This window comes from Coenobita brevimanus, chromosome 55 (genome assembly GCF_032717465.1).
Source record: "Coenobita brevimanus isolate Jiangsu-jjx chromosome 55, ASM3271746v2, whole genome shotgun sequence".
Taxonomy (NCBI): domain Eukaryota; kingdom Metazoa; phylum Arthropoda; class Malacostraca; order Decapoda; family Coenobitidae; genus Coenobita; species Coenobita brevimanus.
In genome coordinates this window covers 52,079,305-52,103,414 of record NC_137008.1, presented here as the reverse complement: position 1 = coordinate 52,103,414, position 24,110 = coordinate 52,079,305, and the positions used below count along the sequence as shown (strand labels likewise).

The 24,110-nt window shown below is 42.4% G+C and overlaps 1 protein-coding gene across 1 annotated transcript; it reads left to right on the top strand.

Annotated features, from left to right (window-relative positions):
* Positions 1 to 1,385: 1,385 nt before the first annotated feature.
* On the top strand, positions 1,386 to 23,674 carry LOC145401322 (uncharacterized). The gene is made up of 10 exons (XM_080273647.1): positions 1,386 to 1,408; positions 4,504 to 4,875; positions 5,696 to 5,787; positions 10,893 to 11,012; positions 16,152 to 16,294; positions 16,958 to 17,025; positions 17,947 to 18,195; positions 18,628 to 18,801; positions 22,730 to 22,953; positions 23,323 to 23,674. The coding sequence occupies exons 1-10, from the start codon at positions 1,386 to 1,388 to the stop codon at positions 23,511 to 23,513; spliced, it is 1,656 nt and encodes a 551-aa protein (XP_080129773.1). The 3' UTR covers positions 23,514 to 23,674.
* Positions 23,675 to 24,110: the final 436 nt, after the last annotated feature.

Here is a 24,110-nt window from a genome sequence, read left to right as displayed (position 1 = left end):
ACATACCCTGCCTCACCACACCCCTGTTCCTGCACCTTCCACCACACCCCTGTCCCTACACCCACACCACATCCCTACCCCCACACCATATCCCTTGCCCTACCACCACATCCCTGTCCCAGTCCCTATCACCACACCCCTATCCCTGTCCCTACCACCACATCCCTATCCCTGTCCTTACCACCACACCCCTATCCCTGTCCCTACCACCACACCCCTATCACCACACTCTTATCCCTGTCCCTGCCACCACATCCCTATCACCACACTCCTATCCCTGTCCCTGCCACCACATCCCTATCCCTGTCCCTACCACCACATCCTTATCCCTGTCCTTACCACCACACCCCTATCCCTGTCCCTACCACCACACCCCTATCCCTGTCCTTACCACCACACCCCTATCCCTGTCCCTATCACCACACTCCTGTCCCTGTCCCTGCCACCACATCCCTATCCCTGTCCCTGCCACCACACCCCTATCCCTGTCCTTACCACCAACATCCCTGTCCCTCCCATGACACCCCTGTCCCTACCACCACTCCCCTGTCCCTGTCCCTGCCACCACACCACTTCCCAGTCCCCACCACCACACCACTTCCCTGCCACCACATCCTTCCACACCACACCTTTATCCCTACCAATACACCCCTGTCCCCACCACACCCTACCACACTGTACCATTATCCCTGCCACCGCACCCCTCTCCCTACCACCACATCCCTGTCCCTATCACCACAGCCTGCCACACTGCACCTCTATCACTACCACCGCACCCCTGTCCCTACCACCCTGTTTCTACCACCACACCCCTCTTCGTATTTTTTCCGTGATACTAAAAGACGATTTTGTTTTTTTGTAAGTTTAGTTGACTTGAAACTAGTAATTCTTTTATATTTTAGATATCGCCTGGCGATTTTTTCCATGAACTGGTGTAAATAGAAAGACTACATTTTTCTTATTTTTTCTCCATCCTGTTTTTTTTTTTTTTTTTTTTTGCTGTGGCTAAAAAAGGGTTTAAAAGTAGTAAGGATTATTATTTTATTTTATTTTTGCTTGATTTAAACCTGTTGGTAATGAAAATATGTTTACTATTATATTTACTCTATCTCCCATCTGATTTTTTTTTTTTTCGGTTTATACAACGAAAATAAAATTATACTCGACTGATTTTGATCTGGCCTAAAATTGCCGTCTCTCCATCTTGAGGGCTGAGTTGTAACAATATTAACACTAGTATCAGATGTTAATCACGAACAAGTGTTGTTGAAAGGATGTAGAGCCATAGTATTGTTCTACATGTTCTGCCAGAGCGTGTGGACCAGACGATTTATTTATTTATTTATTGTTTATTTATTTATTTCAGCCTTGGAGTGTGAAGCACTATGGCGGTCAGCACATACTTAAGGTAAGACGTTGTAAAAACGATTTTGATTCACACTTGCGATTAATACCCTGTCGTAAGTTAAAATTTGGATTCATGGTTACGATTAGGTCTATCGTAACATTTGGATTCACAGTTACGGTTAATTATGTCAAAACTTGTATTTGAATTCACAGTTACGGTCATTTCCCAGTAGTAACTAAGGTAAGTGTTGGATTCACAAACTTACGATCAGTTTTGTCGCAAGTAATATTTGGATTCAGAATTTACGATCAGTTGCCAGTCGTAACTATCATCTGGACTCATATTAACGAGCAAATTCATGAGTTACGAGAGAGAGAGAGAGAGAGAGAGAGAGAGAGAGAGAGAGAGAGAGAGAGAGAGAGAGAGAGAGAGGCTATTAAGAAGGCCAGTATGTGTTTTAATAACATGTCTGTGTGTGTGTGTGTGTGTGTGTGTGTGTGAGAGAGAGAGAGAGAGTTGTTAAGAAGGCCAGTATGTGTTTTAATAACATGTATGTCTGTGTTTTGGCATTAGACCAACGTTCGCTCTCTCTCTCTCTCTCTCTCTCTCTCTCTCTCTCTCTTGTAGCTCGTCTTTTAAGTCAGACCTCAGTGTCATAAAGTTTAATCCCACTTAACCGCTTCTTTACGAGAGTCTAGATTTAACTGTTATTACCAGCCAGATGACTTTATTCATCTAAGTGAGCTATACGAGTCTCTGTTAATGATCGGGCTCGTCCACATGTGTGCTATAAAAGTACTGGCAACATGTAAATAACAACGAACAAGCTGCAAACATGCTCGGAACAGCGGCGTTCAGACAATGTTTGGCAACATCATTATAAAGTCTCAGTTGCATCTTATGGACACACTTCTCTCATCACCTCTGCTACCGGCATGCTCGAAGCTGCACTGAAATATGTTTGCATACATCTCTCCAAATACTGCTGCATACTTGTACATGTATCCAAACATGTTGCCAACTCTGTAGTAGTAGTAGTAGTAGTAGTTGTTCCCTAGGCAGTCTGGCCGAACAGCCCCGAGTCCCTAAGGAAGGCCATGGACGAGACCGGGCTTTCCCACAAAGCTCTCAAGGAGTGTATGTTGTGTTGTTGGCGTAGGTGATTGTGTGCAATGCAGTCTTCCACAATGTGCTTAATAGTATGGGGTGCTGTGTTACATCCTGGACAGGCATCAGCGACGGTGTCATCCAGCCTCTTCTGGTAACTTAGGAGAGCTGGATGATGCCCACATCTCAGCCTGGCCAGGTGGACCCTGTCCTCACGAGGGAGATAGGATTCAGGAGGGTGGATATCAGGAGGCCGTGCATGCAGCTGTGTGTTGTCTTTAAGTGACTGAATGGAGAGGCGAGTGATTTGAGTATGGATATGCTTCTGGAATCTGGTCTGAGGCGGGCGAGGGGGGAGAGATGACAGTATTTGTGTAAGATATCGTGTGCTGGGTGCTGTTCTGATTTCCTTGATGTGTGTGGATGTGTTGCCATGTAGTGTAGTGGATGTTGTGGGTTTGTGGAGGCTACAGCTAGAATTTGGGTGCCTCTCATGTCCAGGTGATCCTTGACATTGAGGACTTTGGTTCTTGATGTAGGTGGTCTGTGGGTGTAGTAGCTGTGCAGCCTGTGATTATTTTTAGGGCCTTGTTCTGTATGGTCTGTAGAGTGTTGTAGTGTGTTTTAGCGAGGTTAGGAGCCCAAACAGGGCTTGCATAATTCACCACTGAACGTATATATTGTTTGTATCCTGCAGCGGTGGTTTCTTTGTTGTGTCCAAATGTTGTATGGGCAAGTGACCTCAAGGCATTAAGTCTTGGTGTTATTTTATTTTTAATATTTGTGATGTGTTGTTTAAAAGACATTGATGTATTGTATGTTACACCAAGGATTGTGTGTGTGTGTGTGTGTGTGTGTGTGTGTGTGTGTGTGTGGTAGGAGTGTTGTTTATGGTGAGATGTGGAATGTGACTGTGTTCTGCTGTCCAGTTTGCGAGAAGGGTCACTGTAGATTTGGCTGGGGCTATTTTGAGCCTGTTTGTGGTGAACTATTCGTGTAATGTGTTGAGGTAAAGTTGGAGGATTTATGCAGCTGTGTTTGCGTTTTGGTGTGTACATGTAACAGTTATATCATCTGCATAGGAAGCTATGTGTGTCTGTGGTGTGTGGGGTGTGGGTATGTCGTGCATGTATAGGTTAAAGAGTGTAGGGGACAAAACAGATCCTTGGGGGACGCCATTTGTGAAGTTTCTGATGTTTGAAGACTGACCGGCAAATGTTACATGTGCACATCTGTCTGCTAAGTAGTTTGCCAACCATCTTTTTGTGTTATTGTGCATGTTCGTGTTGAATATTTTGTTTGTGAGGTTGTGGCGAGGGATGGCATTAAAAGCTTTGCTAATGTCTAGTGTGATTAGGAGTGTTCTGTGTGGTGGCCTAGTTGAATTCATGCAATCAAAAAGTCTCTCTGTATTCATGCAATCAAAAAGTCTCTCTGTAAGAAGAGTTTGTGGAGTGTAGTGGCCTAAAGCCATGTTGTGATTGGGCTGGGGGGGGGGTGTAACTAGTTGTCAACACATATTCGAGGGCACGTGTGGACTCGATTTTATATGCGTGTTGCAGGATGGTGGTAGTGGCAGTGGTGGTGGTGGTGGCTGCGCTGGTGATGATGGTGATGATTTCTGGCGTTAGCCAGGAAAAAGAACGTTCTCGATCTGAAAAAGTTAATATATCGCAGCTATTCAAAGGGCAATATTTTCTGCATTTTATGAAGTTGTGCATTTTAGCAATCACTGTGAAGATCAGCAATTCTCTTAAGTTTCCGTGCATTTTATTATATGGTAAGTTTCATTGCGTATTTCAACAGTTATTGTGTTTTGTGCAGTTTAGAAATTATCAAAATTTATCTCTGCAGTTTAGCAATTAACGAGCTGGAGCAGTGACTGTAATAATTCCCCATTTATATGCTGTATCGCGGAACTAATTCTTCATTTCCACACTACCTCGGAACACCATTATTATTATTATTATTATTATTATTATTTAGTTATTTTCGCTCTTTACTAATGGTCATAATTAAATTCCAACCATTATTCCACTTTTGCACAGTGTACCGCGGAACGCCCTAGGCTTGGTGGCTCTGATGGGTTGTGCTTGCCTCGTCCTTCTCTCCTCCCAACGGGGCTCCGTCAGCGTCATCCCCCAGCTGCTGAATCCCAGGCCGCTTCCTTCCGAGGACAACGGCGGGAACGAGGAAGCAGATAGACAGAATTCGTCCCAGCGCACCTTCAGCACCTGTTCGTGTGACTTGGTCGAGCTGAAGGATGGGAAGGTGGCCAGGAAGCATTTTGAGACCGTGCTTCCCTGGCTCCATATGACGACCGAACAAGATTTGGCCAGGCACCATCCGAACTTCCCCGCCCAGTTTCTGTACAACGCCACCAAGGAGAAGGCCTGTAAACTCGTTCCCACGCCACTCAGGTAATATTGATATTGAAATGTTTATTGTTGTAAAGGTATACAGAGTACATGTACAGCAAAAAGAGTTGGTGGGTCTTGCCACACACCCCTTCAGCAAATAGAGGTGTAGTAATATACATTTAGAAGATATAGTATAATTAGTATATACTATAAAATGTTAAGAAAAACACAAGATATCATCTGTATGGGAGAGAAAAGTAGCAGTGGAGTAGTGTAGAAGTATAAGCATAGCAACACTTGCCATAGCCTGCGATGAGGACTTCATCCCGCCATATCACCGGGTCGTCTGGGATCAGTGAATGATGGCAAAAACCTCACTGACACACTTCCAGCTCCCTCTCCGGTCTCTCTTGCTATTTGTTTGTGGGATGCGATAGATAAATTGTGTGTGTGTGTGTGTGTGTGTGTGTGTGTGTGTGTATAAGCCAGGTCCCACTGGTCATTGTACTCACCAGGCCATCAGATTATACTGTACGGATTTAGATAGATAGATAGAGAGAGAGAGAGAATTTCAAAACATTAACCCCCAAGCATAATTAACTGTATAGCGGTATTAAGAGAGAGAGAGAGAGAGAGAATAAATAAAAACAGCTTGTGAAGGTGTTACTGAAGGCTGTAGCTAACGTCTCCTATGAAAAATATAGGGTATCTCCCTCTCCCCCATCCTTATTAGAATAGCATGTACTGTAGGTATTGCGTGCGGGAATAACAACAAAAATGGTGATGATGATTATTATGCTCTTGATGATGATGATAAATTTGATGCTGTTGAAGATGTTTATTTTGATGATAATGACTCACTACTTATTTTTTTCTCCAGTATTGAATGGAAGAACCGACATTGGCAGGAATTGGCAATAGACCATGACGAAAAGCTGCTGCTCTACTCGGCCATTTACGATCCTAACAAAGGTATGTGGTGTACTACGACTACCACTACCACTACTACTACTGCTGTTTTTATTGTTATTATTATTATTATTATTATTATTGCGGTAGGTGGGGGTGCTTATTCATGTAATGCTGCTGTCGGGTGACTGCCCACTCTTCTTTTCATTTCCCCTTCCTTCCTCTTCTGTCTTTTCTTCATTCTTGCCTCTTCCTTCTGCCTGTGGGTGACTTCACCGAGTGGCAAGCCAAATGGTTTCCTGTACACCAGAACACCATTTACTATGCTGGGTGGTAACTGTATAACCAAATTGTGGCCCCTGATGGTTTAGTGGGTAATAAAGGCACTCCAGTCGGATTGAGCCTATCCAGGTTTATATAAAAGGTGTGGTTGGGGTTTATTGTTAACGTAATGCCACTCAGGGATGAGTGAGGCTGGTCACTGTCATCTTTGCCAGGACCAGCTTGCCTAGCCCCAGGCTCCTACATTCCTCATGAGGCAACACAGGTTTGTATGATGAATGAAATGCATTATTATTATTATTATTATTATTATTATATTATTATTAAAATTATTATATTATTATTTCACTTATCTTAAATGTCAGGACCAACTGCATAGCCCTGGGCTCCTATGCTTCCCATGGGGCAATGTAGGATTGGCTGATGGGTGGATGGATGGATTATTATTATTATTAGTAGTAGTAGTAGTGGTAGTAATAGTAGTTGAAAGTGATGGTGGTCAGCAGAGCCACTGTTTACTCATTATCACTGCATGAAGATGACCCTCTTCAGCATCAGACTCTTTTGTGGCTGTACCATGCAATTTATTTTAATATGATAATATTTTACCCATCATGCAGTGTTTACTTCATGTGCAGATCTTGTGCATGTATAGATACAAAATCAAACCTTCTCAATGCCAGGTCATGCAATATCAGTCATGATCTTTGATTTCCAAGCCATGCAGTATCAACCACCCTCTTTGATTTCCAAGTCATCTAATATCAATCTCTTTGATTTCTCAGTCATGCAGTATCAACCATCTTTGATTTCCAGGTCGTGCAGTATCAACCACCCTCTTTGATTTCCAAGTCATGAATTATCAACCTCTTCTATGAACTCCCATGCAAAATAGCTAAACCTCATGCATTGTGGTGGAGGAGAGGGACTGCCACTGGATATGCCATGTATGGAAAATATGCCACATCCCTTGCCAGGTCATGCATTATTAACCTCTTCTAAGCAGCCTGAACCCCTACCATGGTATTAGGGATGGAATGCCATGCCTGTTTGTAAGATGGTCTCTCCCTTGAACAGACCTTGAAAATCCACCACATCCATTGCTGGGTCATAAATATCAACTTCCCTTTGTGTAAACCAAACCCCTTTCATTGCCAGCCCATGCAGTATTAACAGCCTCATCCTTTGCTGAATCATGGAATATCCACCTCTTTGCAAAGTGAGCCCCTCCATTTCAAAGTCATGCAGTATCCTCCTCCTCTATGTGAAGTAAACTCCTCCATTACCAAGTCATGCAGTAATAACAACCTCTTCTGTTGCCAGATCATGCACCATTAATAACCTGTTCCACTGCAGAGTTGTGCTGTATTAATCAGTCTTTTGTTGCCAGTTTTGTGGTAGTAACATTCTTTTCAGTTACAGAGTTATGCAACATTGATATATATATATATATATATATATTTTTTCAATGTCATGTAGTATTAACAACCTCTTTTTTGGCCAAAGCATGCAATATCAACAACCTCTTCTGTTGCAAAGTTGTTCGGTATTAATCAACTTATTCTTTAGCCAAATCATGTACAGTACTGTTAACCAGCGTATGTTGCCAAGCAGGGATACTGGGGGATATTGGGGGAGTATTCTTGAAAACCCCCCTACCCCCAGGGGGGTAGGGGGGTTTTCAAGAATACTCCCCCAGTATCCCTGCTTGTCGTAAAAGGCGACTAAAAGGGTTGGCGGAGGGTTAGTGCCCCTCCCCGGAAAACAATTAACTAAAAAAACAAACAAGAAGCCTCGGACAAGGACTGACCAAACGATGACGACCCAGGACCGGACGAAGGACTTGGTAATGAGTACATGGAGTGTAAGAGGGGCAAATGATGAGGTGAAAGAGAGAGAGATTGTCCAGGTGCTTGAGGGTGCGAAAGTGGATGTGTGTGGAATAACTGAAACAAAATGGAGAGGAGAAAGTGTGAGAGAATGGGAGTATGGATGGGGGATATGTGCAGGAGTAGGTGAGAATGAGAGGGCAAAGGAAGGAGTATGTATAGTTGTGAGTAAAAGATGGAAGAGGAGCATAAGACAGTATGGGTCAGTTGGGTCAAAGATTGTGTGGGTAAAGTTGAAAGTTGGAATACAAATGTGGGCGATTGTGTGTGTGTATGCGCCAACGCAAGATCGTGCTAGAAGAGTGAGAGAAGAGTTCTGGACAAATGTGGAAGTGTGCATGGAAAAGTTTGGAAGGAATGAGAGAGTTTTTTGATTGGTGATATGAATGGTAAAGTTGGAAATGTGAAGGTGGATGGAATAGTTGGTGAGTGGGGTGTGCCTGCTGAGATAGATGAGAATGGGAGTGCGTTAGTGGACATTTGTGCTGGGAGGGGGTTGGTGATAGCCAATACCCTCTTCAGGCATAAGATGATCCACAGGTATACATGGCAAGTGATGAGAAGGGTGGGTGGTGAACTGAATGAAAGGAAGGCAATGATTGATTATGTGTGTGTGGATGAAAGGATGCAAAGATGTGTAAAGGATGCAAGAGTGTATAGAGGTTGGGGCAGTGGACTTTCTGACCACTACTTGGTGGTGGCCAGAATTACAATGCAAGTAAGATGGAGGAATAGAAGAAGGGAAAGACGAGAGGAAGGAGTAGTTGCAAGGAGAGTGGAAAGGTTACAAGAGGATGAGAAAAAGGCTGAGTATAAGAGAGAAGTGGAGGAACGATTGGGCAAATATGAATTGGAGCAGATGGGAGACGTGGAAGGTGTGTGTAAGATATTTACAGAAGAAATATGTACAGCATGTGATGTGGTGTGTGGAAGGAAGAGAAGACGGAGGGGGGTGCAAGGAACAGCGTGGTGGACTGAAGAGGTGAAACAGGCTGTGGCACAAAAGAAGGAAGCATACAATGAATGGATGAGAAATAGGGGCGTGGAAGAAGTTGAGAGGCGGAAGAGGGAGTTATATGTGGAAAGAAAGAGAGAGTAAGAAGAGAGTGGATGAGGAATTTGGAAGGAATTTGAGTGTAAAGTGGAGGGACTGTAAGAAAATGCTCTGGAGAGAAGTGAAAAGAGTAAGACAGGGTGGAAGTGAAGTTAGCAGGGGAGTGAAAGATAAAAATGGTAGATTACTAGTGGAGAAGGGAGAAAAAGTGAGCAGATGGAGAGAACACTTTAAGGAATTGTTGAACATACAGGATGGAAGTAATGCGAATATAAGTGGCTGGGGAATGGCAGAGAGGAGGAGGGAGGTGAGAAGACAGGAAGAAATCAGTAGGATAGAAGTTGTGGAAGCAATGAAGAAAGTTAAATCGGGGAAAGCCCCAGGAATTGATGGAGTGTGTGGTGAAATGCTGAAGCATGGGGGAGAGATAGTAGTAGAATGGATGTGGAAGATGTGCAGATTGGCCTGGGAGGAAGGTAGAGTCCCGGAGGATTGGAATTCAGGTATAATTATTCCCTTGTACAAAGGAAAAGGGGAAAAAGAAGTGTGTGGTAATCATAGGGGCATTTGTCTTCTTAGTATAATAGGAAAAGTGTATGGTAGGATACTTATAGACAGAGTTAGAGAAAGAACAGAGAAATTAGTTGGAGAAGAACAGGGAGGCTTTAGGAAGGGAAGAGGTTGTGTAGAACAGATATTCATTCTTAGATCTTTAGTGGAAAAGTTTCTAGGGAAGGGAAAGAAGTTGTATGCGGCTTTCATGGATTTGGAGAAAGCGTATGACAGGGTGGAGAGACAAGGATTGTGGAAAGTGTTAAGAATATATGGAGTAGATGGGAAGTTGTTGAATGCTGTGAGGAGAATGTACGATGGTGCAAAGGCTGCAGTGCGTGTGGATGGTGAACTAAGTGAATTTTTCTCTTTGAAAGTTGGTTTGAAACAGGGATGTGTCATGTTTCCATGGTTGTTCAATCTGTACGTGGATGGGGTAATAAAAGAGGTACAAGGTAGGGTAGTGGATGTTGGAGTGGCCCTGGTGAGAGAGGATAGTGTTTGGAAACTCCCTGTACTGTTGTTTGCAGATGATACTGTGTTGTTGAGTGAAGACGAAAGGGAGCTTCAAGGCTTGGTGGATGAGTTTGAGAGAGTGTGTAAGAAATGGAATCTAAAGGTGAATGTAGGGAAGAGTAAAGTGATGGTCTTTGAGAGAGGTGAAGTCAGTGAATGTACAGTGAGGTTGGATGGTGAGGAATTGGAAAATGTGAGTACGTTTAAGTACTTGGGTAGTGTGATGAGTAAGGATGGAAGTTTGGAGGGTGAAGTGCTTGAAAGGGTACAGCAGGGAAGAAAGGTTGCTGGTTCTTTGAAAGCAGTGATAAGTAACAGGGAAGTGAGCATGGAAGTGAAAAAGTTACTACATGACAGTATTGTGATACCAACTCTAACGTACGGAAGTGAAGCTTGGACATTGTTGGAAGGACACAAGTCAAGAGTGAGAGCAGTGGAAATGAGTTATTTAAGAGGAGCCTGTGGAGTCACGTGGAGAGACAGGCTGACGAATGAGGATATAAAGGAGCGTTGTGGTGTGGATGTGGATGTGATAGGAAGCGTTATGAGGAACACACTGAGGTGGTTTGGCCATGTGGAGAGGATGGAGGGTGAAAGACTGACGAAGAGAGTGTATGTGAGTGAGGTGGAAGGGGGAAGAGGGAGGGGGAGGCCGAGGATGAGATGGAGGGATGGGGTGGAGAGGTATATGAGAGAGGGGGGTGTGAGTTGGGAGCAGGGCAGTGAAATGGCAGGGGACAGGGCGACTTGGAGGCGATTTGTTTGTGGCCACCCCAAACGGGATTGAGGCGTCTGGCAATAGATAGATAGATAGATGTTGCCAAGTCACTTAGTATCAACCTTTCCTTTGCACACTAAACTCGACGCTATTTCAGGTGGGTTACCGTGCCTGCGAGTGTTGAGTGTAAGCAGGGACATGAATCCAGGCCGACCTCTGTGTCAGATATGGTACTCCACCCACACCCCACCCATCATCACCTCAGTATCACAGGCTGGTAAGTACTGTACTGCTGATGGTGGTAGTGGTGGTAATGATGTCTGGTAGAGTTGGTAATTGTGTATGGAAGTGACAATGATAATGTATGGTTGTGGTGGTTAAGGTGGCTTATAGTGATGGTAATGATGGTGTGTGTGGTACTATTGGTATTGGTGTGTTGTAGTGGTGGTAATAGTGTGTGGTAGTGGTGTTTTATGGTAGTGGTGGTAATGGTGCATGGTAATGGTGGTAATGGTGTCTAGTAGTTGTGGTAATGGTGGGTTGTAATGGTGGTACAGGTATTGGTGTATGGTACTACCAGTAGTGGTATCAGTTAGTTGGTAATGGTAGCTTGTAGTAGTGGCAGTGATAGTGGCAGTAATAATGGTGTCTGGTAGTGGTGGTAATGGTGTTTGGTAGGCTAGCAGTGGTAATGGTGTCTGGTAGTGGTGGTAATGGTGTATATTAACATTTGCTAGCAGTGGTAATGGTGTCTGGTAGTGGTGGTAATGGTGTATATTAACATTTGCTAGCAGTGGTAATGGTGTCTGGTAGTGGTGGTAATGGTGACTGGTTGTGGTGGAGGTGGTACTGTGATGTCTAGTAATGGTATATGTGGTAGGCTAATTTTGTGTGGCAAAGGTGGTAATGTTTGTTGTAAGTCTAGTGGTGGTGATGGAGGTGGTTGCTTATGATGAGGGTGGAGATATTAGAGATCCAACAGCAAACAGAAATAATGAAAGTAATGGAGGTAATGGATAATGATGGTAATGGAAAGAGTTCTAGAAGGTATGGTTAGAGAAGGAGTGAATACTGATGAGATGCAGTTTGGGTTTATGCCAGGCAAAGAGACCACTGATGCCATATTCATTGTTCGACAGCTTCAGGAAAAATAAATAGGAAAGAAAAGGGACTTTGTTTTTGTTGATTTGGAGAAGGCCTTTGACAGAGTCCCTATAGAGGTGGTGAGGTGGGCAATGAGAAAGCTTGGGATCAAGGAATGGCTGATTAGAGTGGTTATGGCCATGTGTGTGGGTGCTTGTATCCAGGTAAGGGCAAATGGAGATCTGAGTGATGTGTTTTCCATGAATGTTGGTGTGCACCAGGAGTCAGTCTTGAGTCCCTCGTGGTTTATCATGGTACTGGAAGCCCTCTTACGTGACTTCAGATATGGACTCCCATGGGAGATGTTTTGTGATGATGCTTTGGTGTTGATTGCAGAGAATGAAAGAGAGACAGAGGAAAGATTTATGATGTGGAGAGATGGCATGGGACACAAGGGCGTAAGAGTAAATGCAATTAAAACAAAAGTGATGGTATCTAGTGCTGTTGGCGGTACAGTGAAAGGAGAGGGAGAGTGGCCATGTGTGATTTGCCACAAGAGCGTGGGAAGTAATTCCATCTTGTGCTGTGTCTGTGATAAGGGTGTGCATAATAGATGAAGTGGTATTAAAGGTAGGGGTGCATAATAGATGTAGTGGTATTAAAGGTAAACTGTGAGATAATGCTGATTTCTTTTGTGCTGTGTGTTGGGGAGAGCATTTGGAGATTGTCAAGTGTGAAAGAATTGAACTTGCTGGTGAGCCTCTTGAGTGTGTGGAAGTGTTTTGTTACTTGGGAGACATGTTATGTGCCAGAGGTGGGGCTGGAGCTAGCTTTGTGGTTAGAGCGAGAGTTGGTTGGAAGAAGTTCAGGGAGCTGTTGCCTTTCCTGACATTGAGAGAGCTCTCCGTCCATGCTAAAGGATCTTTGTATGCAGCATGTGTTAGGAGTGTAATGCTGTATGGTAGGGAGAAGTGGGCAGTAAAGGAAGAGGATATTTGCAGGCTGAAGTGTACAGAAATGACAGTGATTATGTGGATGTGCAGTGCATCCTTGAGTGTGTAGGCCAGGAGGGGGCCAGGTTTACGATGGAAGAGTTGAGGGGTAGGATGGGACTGGAGTATTGGGGTTGTGATGAGGAGAGGTAGATTGAGATGGTTTGGGCATGTCGAGAGGATGGGGTAGGATAATTTGGTGCAGAAAATGAGAAATTTTATTGTTTGGGGTAGGGCTGTGAGAGGTAGACTGAAAAGACCTGAGAGGAGGTGATTGTGTGTGACCTCAGGGATAAGGGAGTGATCAGGGAAGCTGCCAGAGATCGAGCAGCATGGAAAGCTGCCATTAGGTGACCAAGGCCAATGCATGCAAGCATGTTGGAGCCTTTAAAAAGAAATGAGCGAATGAACAGTAAACAGAGAGACTGGACAACTTCCACCATTCTTATGCTTTCATTGTGTGCCAGTCCATTAACTCACATCACATGATGCTATGATTCCTTTTAAGGAACCCCCATACTAGGCCTGGCAGTGCTGCTGTTGATGTTTAGTGTATACTGCAAAGTTAATTGTACATTATTTGTAAGTATGAGAATCTTAGTTTGGACTTGGACTCAGTATGCATGTGTCTTAGTTTCCAGCACAAGAATTATGATTTGGTGGCTAGTTATTAAGCTAGTTGCCACATTGCACTTTAACTGTTGTGCCTACCATAGTCAGTGATTGCCAGTATGACTTGTCAGCACTTCTGATAATGTATTGGGGATATTAACCTTTTGTGATATGCATGGGAAGTTAACAACCCCAGTCTGCTCCAAGATTAATTCTGTATATTAACATTTGCTATTGTGGTAGGTGGGGATGCTTACCATCCACTCACTTGATGTGGTGCTGCTCTCGGGTGTCTGCCCTTTCCTCTCCTCCATCCTTCTTTCCATCTATCCTCTTCTGTCTTTCTTTCCTTCATTCTTTCCTCTTTCTTCTGCCTGCGGGTTACTTTACACTCCCTCTTGTGTTTTTCTTTCCTTCATTCTTTCCTCTTCCTTCAACCTTTGGGTGACTCTACACTGAGTGACAAGCCAAATGGTTTCCAGTACACCAGGAAACCATTTACTACGCTGGGTGGTAACCACATAACAAAATTTTGGCTCCTGGTGTTTTTTTTTTTTTTTTTTTTTTTTTTTTTTTTTTTTAATGCGAGGAAGAAGAAACCAAAGGCCATGAGCCCGTAGTAACAGTTCCCTCCAAGTGAAAAACAAAATAAAATAGAGAGCCAAATTCAAGATCCGATCATTTTGAGATGGCTGGACACGCTGCGTTTGAAAGACTGGAGATCATAGGCAGCAGGAAATACAGACAGAGGGAGACAGTTCCAGAGTTGACCTGTTGCATAAATGAAAGACTGGGAGTAACGGTTAACTCTTGCATTAGAGGGTTGGACAGAAAAGGGATGAGAGTTTGCTGCCAGACGGGGGCTACGCGCCCGTCGTAGAGGTGGAGGAATGCAAGCAGACAGTTCAGAGGAGCAGTGACCATTAAAGTAGCGATAGAAAAGAGATAAAGATACAACAGTGCAGTGAAGAGACAGAGGTTGAAGGGAGTCAGTAAGAGGAGGAGAGTTAATGAGACGAAAAGCCTTTGACTCCACCCTATTGAGAGGAGCTGTATGTTGGGAGCCTCCCCACACATGAGAGTTGTACTCCACACAGGGGCAGATAAAACCCCTGTATATAGTCAACAATTGTGCAGGGGGTAAAGAAAGAGCGGAGTCAGCTTAGCACACCCAATCTCTTGAAAACAGATTTTACAAGAGATGTAATATGAACTTTCCAAGGGGTGGTTGGGGTTGATTGCTCACGTAATGCCACTCAGGGATGAGTGAGGCTGGTCACTCTCATCTTAAATGCCAGGACCAACTTTCCTAGCCCCGGGCTTCTACGCTCCTCATGGGGCAATGTACGGTAGGATTAGATGATGGATGGATGGATGAACATTTGCTATATAAATAGTGAATATTTGTTATTGTACTTCACTCCACATTACTATACTTGAGCATAGAGTATAGATTTCAAGTACTATCAGATATCCTGCCCTCATCAGATAGTTACTGCATAACAACCATAAGTACTGTAATGCCAAAAATTTCATTAAAGAAAAAAAACTGTTCTATGTATAAAATGATATAATGTTTAATGCATGAAGTTTAAATGGATCATGTATCAGCACTTTTGCAGGGTAAATATACTCTTGGCAGTTTTGGTTGAAGGGAAATCTTCTGCCTTTGCTTCAGAGTATTCATGGCTTACTCGTCTAATGTAATAATAACTTTAGCAGCTGCCTAGTAAGAGCCAACTGAGTTACTGAGTCCATCATTTTTAATTATGATTTTATGTTCTGTTCCATGGTGGATATTGGTGTACATAGCTGATACTATGGGTAATTATGACTTCTCTTTTTAGTGCATATTGGAGGATGGTTTTCATAACATGTATTGCTGTGTGCTGTGGCACAGGAATTTTTCTTCAGTATTTGGCACTGATAATATGAAAGAAATCTTTAGCAAAATAGACTAAGAGAAACAGATTTGAATGAATGACAGCTGTAACTGTACATTGTCAGATTTATGGGGCTAAAATTATCACAATGCATACCAAATAAATTGGATCTTTTACCCAGTACACATGGTTTGAAGGAATTAAATTCAACACAACACTTACATTACCAACTAATTTGCTTCTCTTAACCAGTACATACAGGCCATCAAATTGAAGACCCGAGAGATACTCAGCAAATATGCAAACTAAGCATACCAAGTACATGAGAGTTACTTAAGTTGGCCCCATCAGCCCATTATAAGGCTGATGTGTTAACTATATCTGTGCTGACTTCTATTTTCCTGTTCATTCATGATCTCAACTTGCCTACTTAAGTACTTTCTAAGGACATACACTGCTGTACAGAAGCAGAACAGACAGCCAATGACATCAAAGAGGTTTAAAGCAGCAAATACTATCACAAATTATATCCACTTATATCAGTTTCCATTTGTGGTGACAATGCTACGTAAATGGAGAAGTTTGTCATTTGCATCAGCTGCTTACATTGGAAAAGCATACATCAAATTCTCATAGGCCTAGCTTGAAGACTCACCGTAAGTGGCCAGCTGCCTTGTATGTCTTAACCATTACATTATATGTAGATGAAGGGATTAAAATCAGCATTATGTGTGCTGTGTTGTGCCATCAGATTTGCTTCTTTTACCCTCAATGCATGGATAGAAGGTGCTGAAATCAGTGCTACATGCACCATATATGGCCAGTTAATTTGCCTCTGTTACCCAGTTCACATGGACTACCAAGGGAAGAACAGCAACCGTCAGATGCCGTACATGTTGACATGCCCCCTGCCACCTGATGCTGTAGACACCCCTGTAGCCATCTCCCTTGTTGACACTCCCTGCTCCACAGCCACTAATCTCCTTAAGGTAATGCCCTTCTAGGAAATATCACTCTTGGATGCAGTAAATCCTCATTTTAATTATCTGTTTTATCTGTCTATCTATTTTCAGACACCTTAATCCTGGAAAGGGTGACCAGAAACAGATTGCCTTCATGTCGCCTTGCCCCCTACCATTTCCCTGCTCTCCCTCCAGCTCACACCCCCCTCTCTTATACTGTATACCTCTCCAGTCATTATAATTAATGATTTTAATATTAATTTTCATTACTAGTTCACAGTAGGGTACACACTCAAATTCTGAGCTGTGACTTTTAGCACTTGTAGAAGTCTTATTACACATCTTGAATTTTATTTTCTTGCTGATAGCAGGTCTGGGAAATGACCTTACAGTCTGTCTAATTGCTGCCTGATGATGGCCTGGCTGCCCATTGATAGGATCCTGAACTCTGGAAACAAATTAGTTTTGATGTGTCTGGTAACTGATGATAAATGTTCAGAGTAAGTTCATATGACATTAATGAGTGACATGTCAGAGAATATTACAAAATTACAGAATTGTTATTTAAACTGTACTACCATAATTCAGGAGCTGTTTCCTTTGCTCCTAGAAGTGATTACAATTTAACAGTACTTATGGTACAGTATTTGTTGTGTGGAGAAATGTGACTTAAGTTGAATTGTTTTGCAGGTGGAGGGTGCGAGGGAGCGAGAACCATCAGCCTATGTCACTGGCAAGGCACCCAAGGACCCACAAAGGTAACTTGTCACTGTCATTAACAAAGGCCAGTAAAGGTATTACTTTCCTCATGATTGGGATGTGTTGTTTAAATCAAGTGGTAAATTGAGGGCATCATAATGGATTCAACAGTAGCCTAGCCTTGGAGTTCGTACACCTGAGATAGGATATGGATTTGTCTTCCTTTTTTTTTTTTTTTTTCCCCCTGTCATAAGGTATTATTTTACAGACTGGCCTTATTTTAAGTTATGTTTCAGAATATTATAAGTGTTAACAATGTCCATTTAATCCATACTACAGCAGTAGGGAACTAGCAGTTCAGCTATATAGGTAGCAGTGGAGCTTTAATAAACAGTTATCTGTAGTATTGTATAATGTGGACTTAATTGCACAATATAATGTCAGAATAAGGAGCTTATAACATGTGGTTGCTGTACAGCATTACAGTAAAACCTCTTTAAGTCTGAATAATAGGGGCTAAGGTTATTCTGACTTCACTGAAATTCCTACATGGAAAGTGTGAGGCCTTCCTACTAACCAGAAAAAAAATCACTTACCATGTTTGCAGAGGTTGTAATCCAAGCATAAAGAGGACCTTTTGATAGGATATAGAGGTGGGGGAAACATGATTGCATCTGTGCAATGTACTCATTTCTGTGCAACATTTTCTAACCATAATTGCAGTTGCAGGAGGTGGATGATAGGCCCTCACAGGCTAAAACATGATGAACCTAGTGCATCATGCTGAGATTGGGCTTCCATTAGTTGACATTTTACAACTTAGGGAGTCCTTTCTGGGATTTTTATGACGATTCTTTGGAAAAATGTAGTTTACTCTTATTAATGAATATCATATGCCATGCTGACTTAAGCGTAATCCTGACTAAAAGGGTTCTGACTTATGGAGGTTTTACTGTAATAACCTGTTGTTGCATATGCAGTTTGAAGAAGGGGTGGGTGCCGGCAGTGTGTGGACCTGCCCTCTACTACTACAGCCAGGACTTCTCCTGGCGCATGGTGGAGTGGCTGGAACTCCTTAGGGCCATGGGGTTTGGTCGGGTGTTTCTCTATGACAGTGGAGTACATCCCAATGTGACGAAAGTTCTTCAGTACTACCAGCAGGATGGGTTTGTTCACCTCACAGACTACCAGTATCCCCCACCTTACATCAATGAACCAAGCATGCGAAGGTGAGTCAGATACAGTTAGGGGCAAATATTCACCAACTGTTCCACTGCATCTAATTCACACTTAGGGTATGTTCGTTCACTAAGGGATAAAAGTTCACTCATGAAATCACAGTGTATACAATACTTCACATGTGGGCTGTTTGTCATTTCCCTTTCTCCATGATATTTCAAAGAGAATGATCAGTGGAGAAACATACAAAGCCCCTTTCAGTCAGCAAGCTGAGCACAGAGAAGTGATAGTAATAGAGGTGAAATAGGTGAACTTTTGTCCCAGGTGTATGGTACAGTCCAAGTTAGAATGAGTTCATTTACACTTCTTTCACTTATACTTTTTTTTCTTTTCATCCAGTGTAATGTGACAGTGAGACTTGTGTACATTCTGAGGTATTATTTTCTTTTCTTTCCATGTCATCAATGTCCTGTATCATAAAGGCTGTGGACGGAAGTGGAGCGTACCAAGATGTTTTCCCAAGAGAACATCTACTTCACTGACTGCCTGTTGCGTCACATGCACCAGTACCGTTACATTGCCCACTTGGACCCTGATGAGATGCCAATCTTTCCAAAGCACCACAACATCGCAAACTTCCTTGACCATCTCACCCAGTAAGCCCTTTTGTATTCACAGATGATACCTGGAGGTTTGCGAATCATATATACTGTATATATATATATATATATATATATATATATATATATACTGTATATATATATATATATATATATATATATATATGTATATTATATATATATATATATATATATATATATATATACAGTAAACCCTGTACTTTCCGGACGCCCACTTTCCGGACACCCCACTTACCGGACATTGTGGGCCTGGACCTTCGGAACCCAAAAATGGCCAAAAAAAGAAAAAAATCCCCCCCAAATCCAAATTCTTTCCCACCTGGAAATTGAAATTGCTGCGCAGCGCCGAACAGCTGTTACACCATGGACCCTTCACCCCTTCCTTCCTCCTCCCTTCTCCCTCCCCTGTCAGGGTTGCCATTTGGTATTTTTCATTACCAAATGTGGGCCAATTTGGTAATGAAAAATTCATTTGGTAATGAATCAGAATAATGCTATACCAAACGGATTTTTCACATGTGCGAGGATACACAGGATGGAGATGGTTGATTGTTTGCTCTCTCTGATTGATCTGCTAGTCTATATTGCGTGAAAATAACATGCTGTTAATCATAAGAAGAGTGATTACATGAATTTCCACTTGTATATATAATTAGTGAAGAATAAATGCTAGCTTTACGAATTTGGTAAAGAAAAGTTAAAATTGGTAATGAAAATTGAGGAGTTTGGTAATGTGGCCATTGCGATCTGGCAACTCTATTACCCAGTCATCAACAGTCACAGCCTAACTCCAATTGAGAGCAGATGTTTATCGTAATGGAAGCCATATGTGCTCGTTTTTTGTGAATAAACAGTGAATAAACTGCAATATTTCTCCACTAGACCACACAGGAATTTACAGTTTTGTGCAGTGTTAAGAAATTAGAATTTAGAATGCAAAGGATTAACCGTGGAGTGCACACTGGTGGTTGAAACTGGCAGTTGAAACTGGTGTGGTGCAATTAACAATGTGCAGTGTTAAACAATTATAACTCACAGTGCAAAGAATTATTGTAAGTGCTGCACAACACTGGATTACTGTATGTGCTTCAAGAGCATTTCCACCACTGCCAAAGCCAGAGAAGGCAGCCACAGATGTGCTGTAAGTACCCTGGCTGAGGTACAGCCACTTCTAATTCCTCTTTCTTTGGTTCCTTTTCGTTTATTTCATGCTTTATGTCCATTATTGTTGTGAATAGGGTCTTAAATAGGTTTAAATATGTGCTATGCATGTCCAGTAGGGAGTTATTTAGGTGGCTTTCAAACTTAGGCTGGGTTAGGGTCCTTGAGTGCCAGTCCAGGAGCCAGGGACTTGTAAGTACCCAGAATGTTTTATATTGTAAAAACTCACCTCTAAAACCTCATTCTCTGGTTCTTTTGCATTTATTTTAGTCTTTTATGTCCCTTATTGGTGTGATTTGAGTTTTAAATAGGTGCTATGCATGTCCAGTAGGGAGTTGTATAGGTGTTTTTCTGAGTCAGGGTAGGAAGTACAAGTCCAGGAGGCTAGGGTCCACTTTCCAGACATGCTTTTGGCTCTGTTACATTGGAAAGTGGAGGGATTACTGTATATACATATATACCGTATATATATACAGTATATATATATATATATATATACAGTACCCTCGCGTCCAACACGCGTTAGTCTAGCACGGGGAGCAATAATTAGTAAGATTTAATTCGGTTTAATTACTGTAACATGGGTGCAGTAGCATAACACGGACGGAGCTCTGAGAAGTGGGCGAAATCCGCAGAGTTCGCCTCTAGCACGATCACCCCTGATCCAACACGGTCATACTGGACGTTCCTGTGATGCTGACAGCCAATAAAAACTTCTGATCAAGTAGCCTTCCCCGCCCACTATCGTGAGGTGATCGTGATGTTGTCCAATTAAAAACGCTTCTGCTCTCACGTGATGTTTTGTTTAAATTTCTCCCACCACAGAGCCACTCAGTCGCATAATTTGCATTAGAAGGTGCTTTTTTCTTGCTGCATTTTCTGCCCTTGTTACTGCATTTTACCCTGCTCAGGATGCCTAGGAAGCCTTCTGAGAATCCCAAGAAGCAGTGGCACCTCCCTCAGGCCACCAAGCTAGAAAGCATCGAGAGGAAGAAGAAAGGGAAGAGAAAAGTGGACATTGCCAAGGCCTACGACATGAATGAAGCCAATGTGAGGACCATAATAAAAAACCAAGACAAGATCCTGGCAGCAGTGAAGGCTTACAGAGTGCTAGGACAGGCAGAAGCAGGACCTTCCATGACTGTGGATGAAGATAGTGATTCTGAGTGTGATTTTAAAGGATTTATGAGGGAGGTTGAGGAGGAGCAGCAGCCATTACCCGCTAGTGACGCCAGCAGCCATCCTCCAGGGACCCAGTAGGACTACCTACGGCCTTGGATACCACCTTCCATTCCCAGCAAGCCCACCAACACTATCCCAAAAGGTTAGTTATCATTCATAGCACAGTACCATTTATTATAATTACAGTAGTACCGATATATGTAAAGGTATATGGTAGGTATTTAGGGTGTCTTTTCCTAGGGTTGCTGACATAATTCATTTTTCCCCATAAGTTCTGTTGTTTGTCCAACACGTTTTTGGTCCAACACGGGACCCATGCATGACAATATTACCATGTTGGACGCGAGGGTACTGTACATATATATATATATATATATATATATATATATATATATATATATATATATATATATATATAATATCTATATATTTATATTTATGTAGGCAGACTCTGAGATTATGATAACACTAGATGAGATACCCCAGCATAGTGATGAGGAAAGAAATACCACCCTACCCCGCTGAATGATGGCCAAACCCCTGTATAACGATTTTTTTTTTTTTTCATACTTTAGACTTGAATTTTGTGTTTAGGTTGATTTATAAACTGTTTTTAGACACATTATTGTGCTTTTGTCATAGGTGGAGTGAACACTGTCATTTTGGAATACAGGTTACTTAGTCTGATTTTTCCAGACTTACTTTTGATGATTTTCGGATGTTATTTTTAGGTTTAGGTGAGTTATAAACTGCTTTTAGGCCTATTTTAGCTTGTTTTAAAGCTCTTAGGGGGTTTAGGTTAGCTAGAAACTTGTTTTTGGACTCATTTGTGTGGGTTTATGGCTTGGTTTGAGGGAAATCCAAGACTCAAGAATGCATCTGTATACTTTACATGTTAAATCTACCCTGAGATACGATACCCCATCTAGTGATGGGTTTTTACTTAATCATTTGTGTCGTTAAACCGGGGTATGTCTGGACTGGATTGTGGTAGTCCCTTTGATATTCATAAATGATACTATAGTGCTGCTAAATGGAGTAGTCTGCCCTTAAGTGTACTGGTCTGTGGTACTCGAGCCTCTGGCCCTAACACCTCATAGGGGTTAATCTGGGACTGACTGTTACATTAGTTTTGTTCTGCCTGTGGAATGTCCATTGCAAGATTTCAGTGGCCCATATAGTGTTAAGGAAAGCTACAAATTTCACTTTTTTTCCCTCCTCCTTTCTAGTCTTGTTCTTCTCCTTCCTGGTCTTGTTCCTGTTGTACTTTTCTTCTTCTTCTTTCTCTTCTCCGTTGTCCATTCCTATGGGTAAAAGAACAGTGCACAGTGAGAGTAACAGTATATTTTGGTTCGATTTTATCATAACTGTTCTCCCCTTTTTGTAATGTAAAGCACAGCAAGTGTGACAATGTACAGGTTCTGTGGTTTAATTTTGCCATTTGATAGCTGTTCTCCCTTGTGTAGTGTAAAGCACAGCAAGAGTAGCAGTATGTTTTGGTGTGATTACTTTATCATGGGTCAGAATAAAAAGGAGGGTGAGAGTAACATTATTTTTTGGTGTGCACCTTATATTTGCTCCTCTCCCCTGTGTACCTCAGGACTGCAACTTCACAGTTGGGCTTTAGGCTGCAGTGGAACATATTTTACGATGACTTTGAGCCACAGGGAGAGGCTGCGTCATTGCCGGAGTACCTGTGGATGCTCCGTCACACTCTCAGACCTGCTAAGGACATGGCCACTACTCCTGGCACTTTCAAGGCGATCTATGACATGGACACCACACGAGTTGTCTTCTCTCATGGGGTTCTTGAGGGTACAGCAGGTCAGTGCTGTGGAAGGATGCAATAACTTGCAGTGCTTATACTTGCATGAAAAAGTGAGGTATACTCTTTCTTATCCTAACTTGGTCCAGGTTTTAGTCCTTTTGCAGCTTATTTCACGTAGATCAGTGGCAGAAAAAGATAATGCTACAGCTTTACATCCATTCCATAGCTCTTCTTTATGATTTGCACTGCATTTGTGATAATTTATTTTTACAACCTAGTATATACTCAGTATTAATAGATGGCAGTTTTAGGCCAACTTAGAGTTGTTGTTGTTGAGCTGCCCCAATCTGTTTGATCGAGCAGACCCATCAGCAGCCAAGCTAGAGTAAAAATAGTATAGTTAATTATGAGTCTTTTATTGGCAGGGAAACGCTTGTACAACAGTATGGAGGTGGTACCAGCCAGCAGTGGCTATGTTGCCCACTTCACTAGAAAGTGTAAAGAAAGTAAGAAGAATAGCTGCACCAAACTGAAAGAGGAGCTGGCCCTACACAGGTACAAGGACCAAGTAGCCCATGGTGTCAAGAAGGTTCTGGATGAGCTACACCTTCTATAGCCAAAGCTGTTATTTAGTCAATTGATCTCTTCAGTACTGTGATGGCATTTTCCTTTTTAGCAGCATACCTCTGGATGATTTCATGCAACTTACGAAACATCATTCATTGTGAAGGGGCTGGTTAAGGCTGTATCCAACCCTCTTCAGTTTGAAAAGTCCCTCCACAGCCAAGTAAAATTGTTAAAGATAGCAAGAATAAAATATAAAGGACCAAAAGGGTTAATGCAGATCCCTGTGTGTGAAAAATCTCTCGTACCACCCAGGACATGACCTTGGACCTACTGGGTTTGGCCAGGTGGTTAGTGCTCATGTTTGTATTACTTTTCTTGAGGTTTAAGTGAGCATTTATTTAAAAATGAGTGAGTGGCTTACAGGAACTGTTAACCCGAGATGTCCCGTCGACGTATGGATACGTTGCAACATTTTGCATTTGCCAGTCCCGACGACGTACTGGTACGTCACGCAATTGCAAGTTCATAATTTGCACAATTTTCAATTTTTGCGCGTGATTTTTCGTACGTATACACGGGACACCTTCCTCTATTCCTCTACAAGATGCCAAGCAGGGACAATGCCTTACACCACAACCTTCCCCCC

What these genes read in the sequence shown, in the direction of transcription:
- LOC145401322 (XM_080273647.1), top strand. Translation starts at nt 1,386, where the DNA reads ATGGCGGTCAGCACATACTTAAG. An exon ending in CAGCCACTAATCTCCTTAAG is followed by an intron (nt 16,295 to 16,957) that starts GTAATGCCCTTC and finishes ATTGTTTTGCAG; the next exon opens with GTGGAGGGTGCGAGGGAGCG. An exon ending in TTCCTTGACCATCTCACCCA is followed by an intron (nt 18,802 to 22,729) that starts GTAAGCCCTTTT and finishes TGTGTACCTCAG; the next exon opens with GACTGCAACTTCACAGTTGG.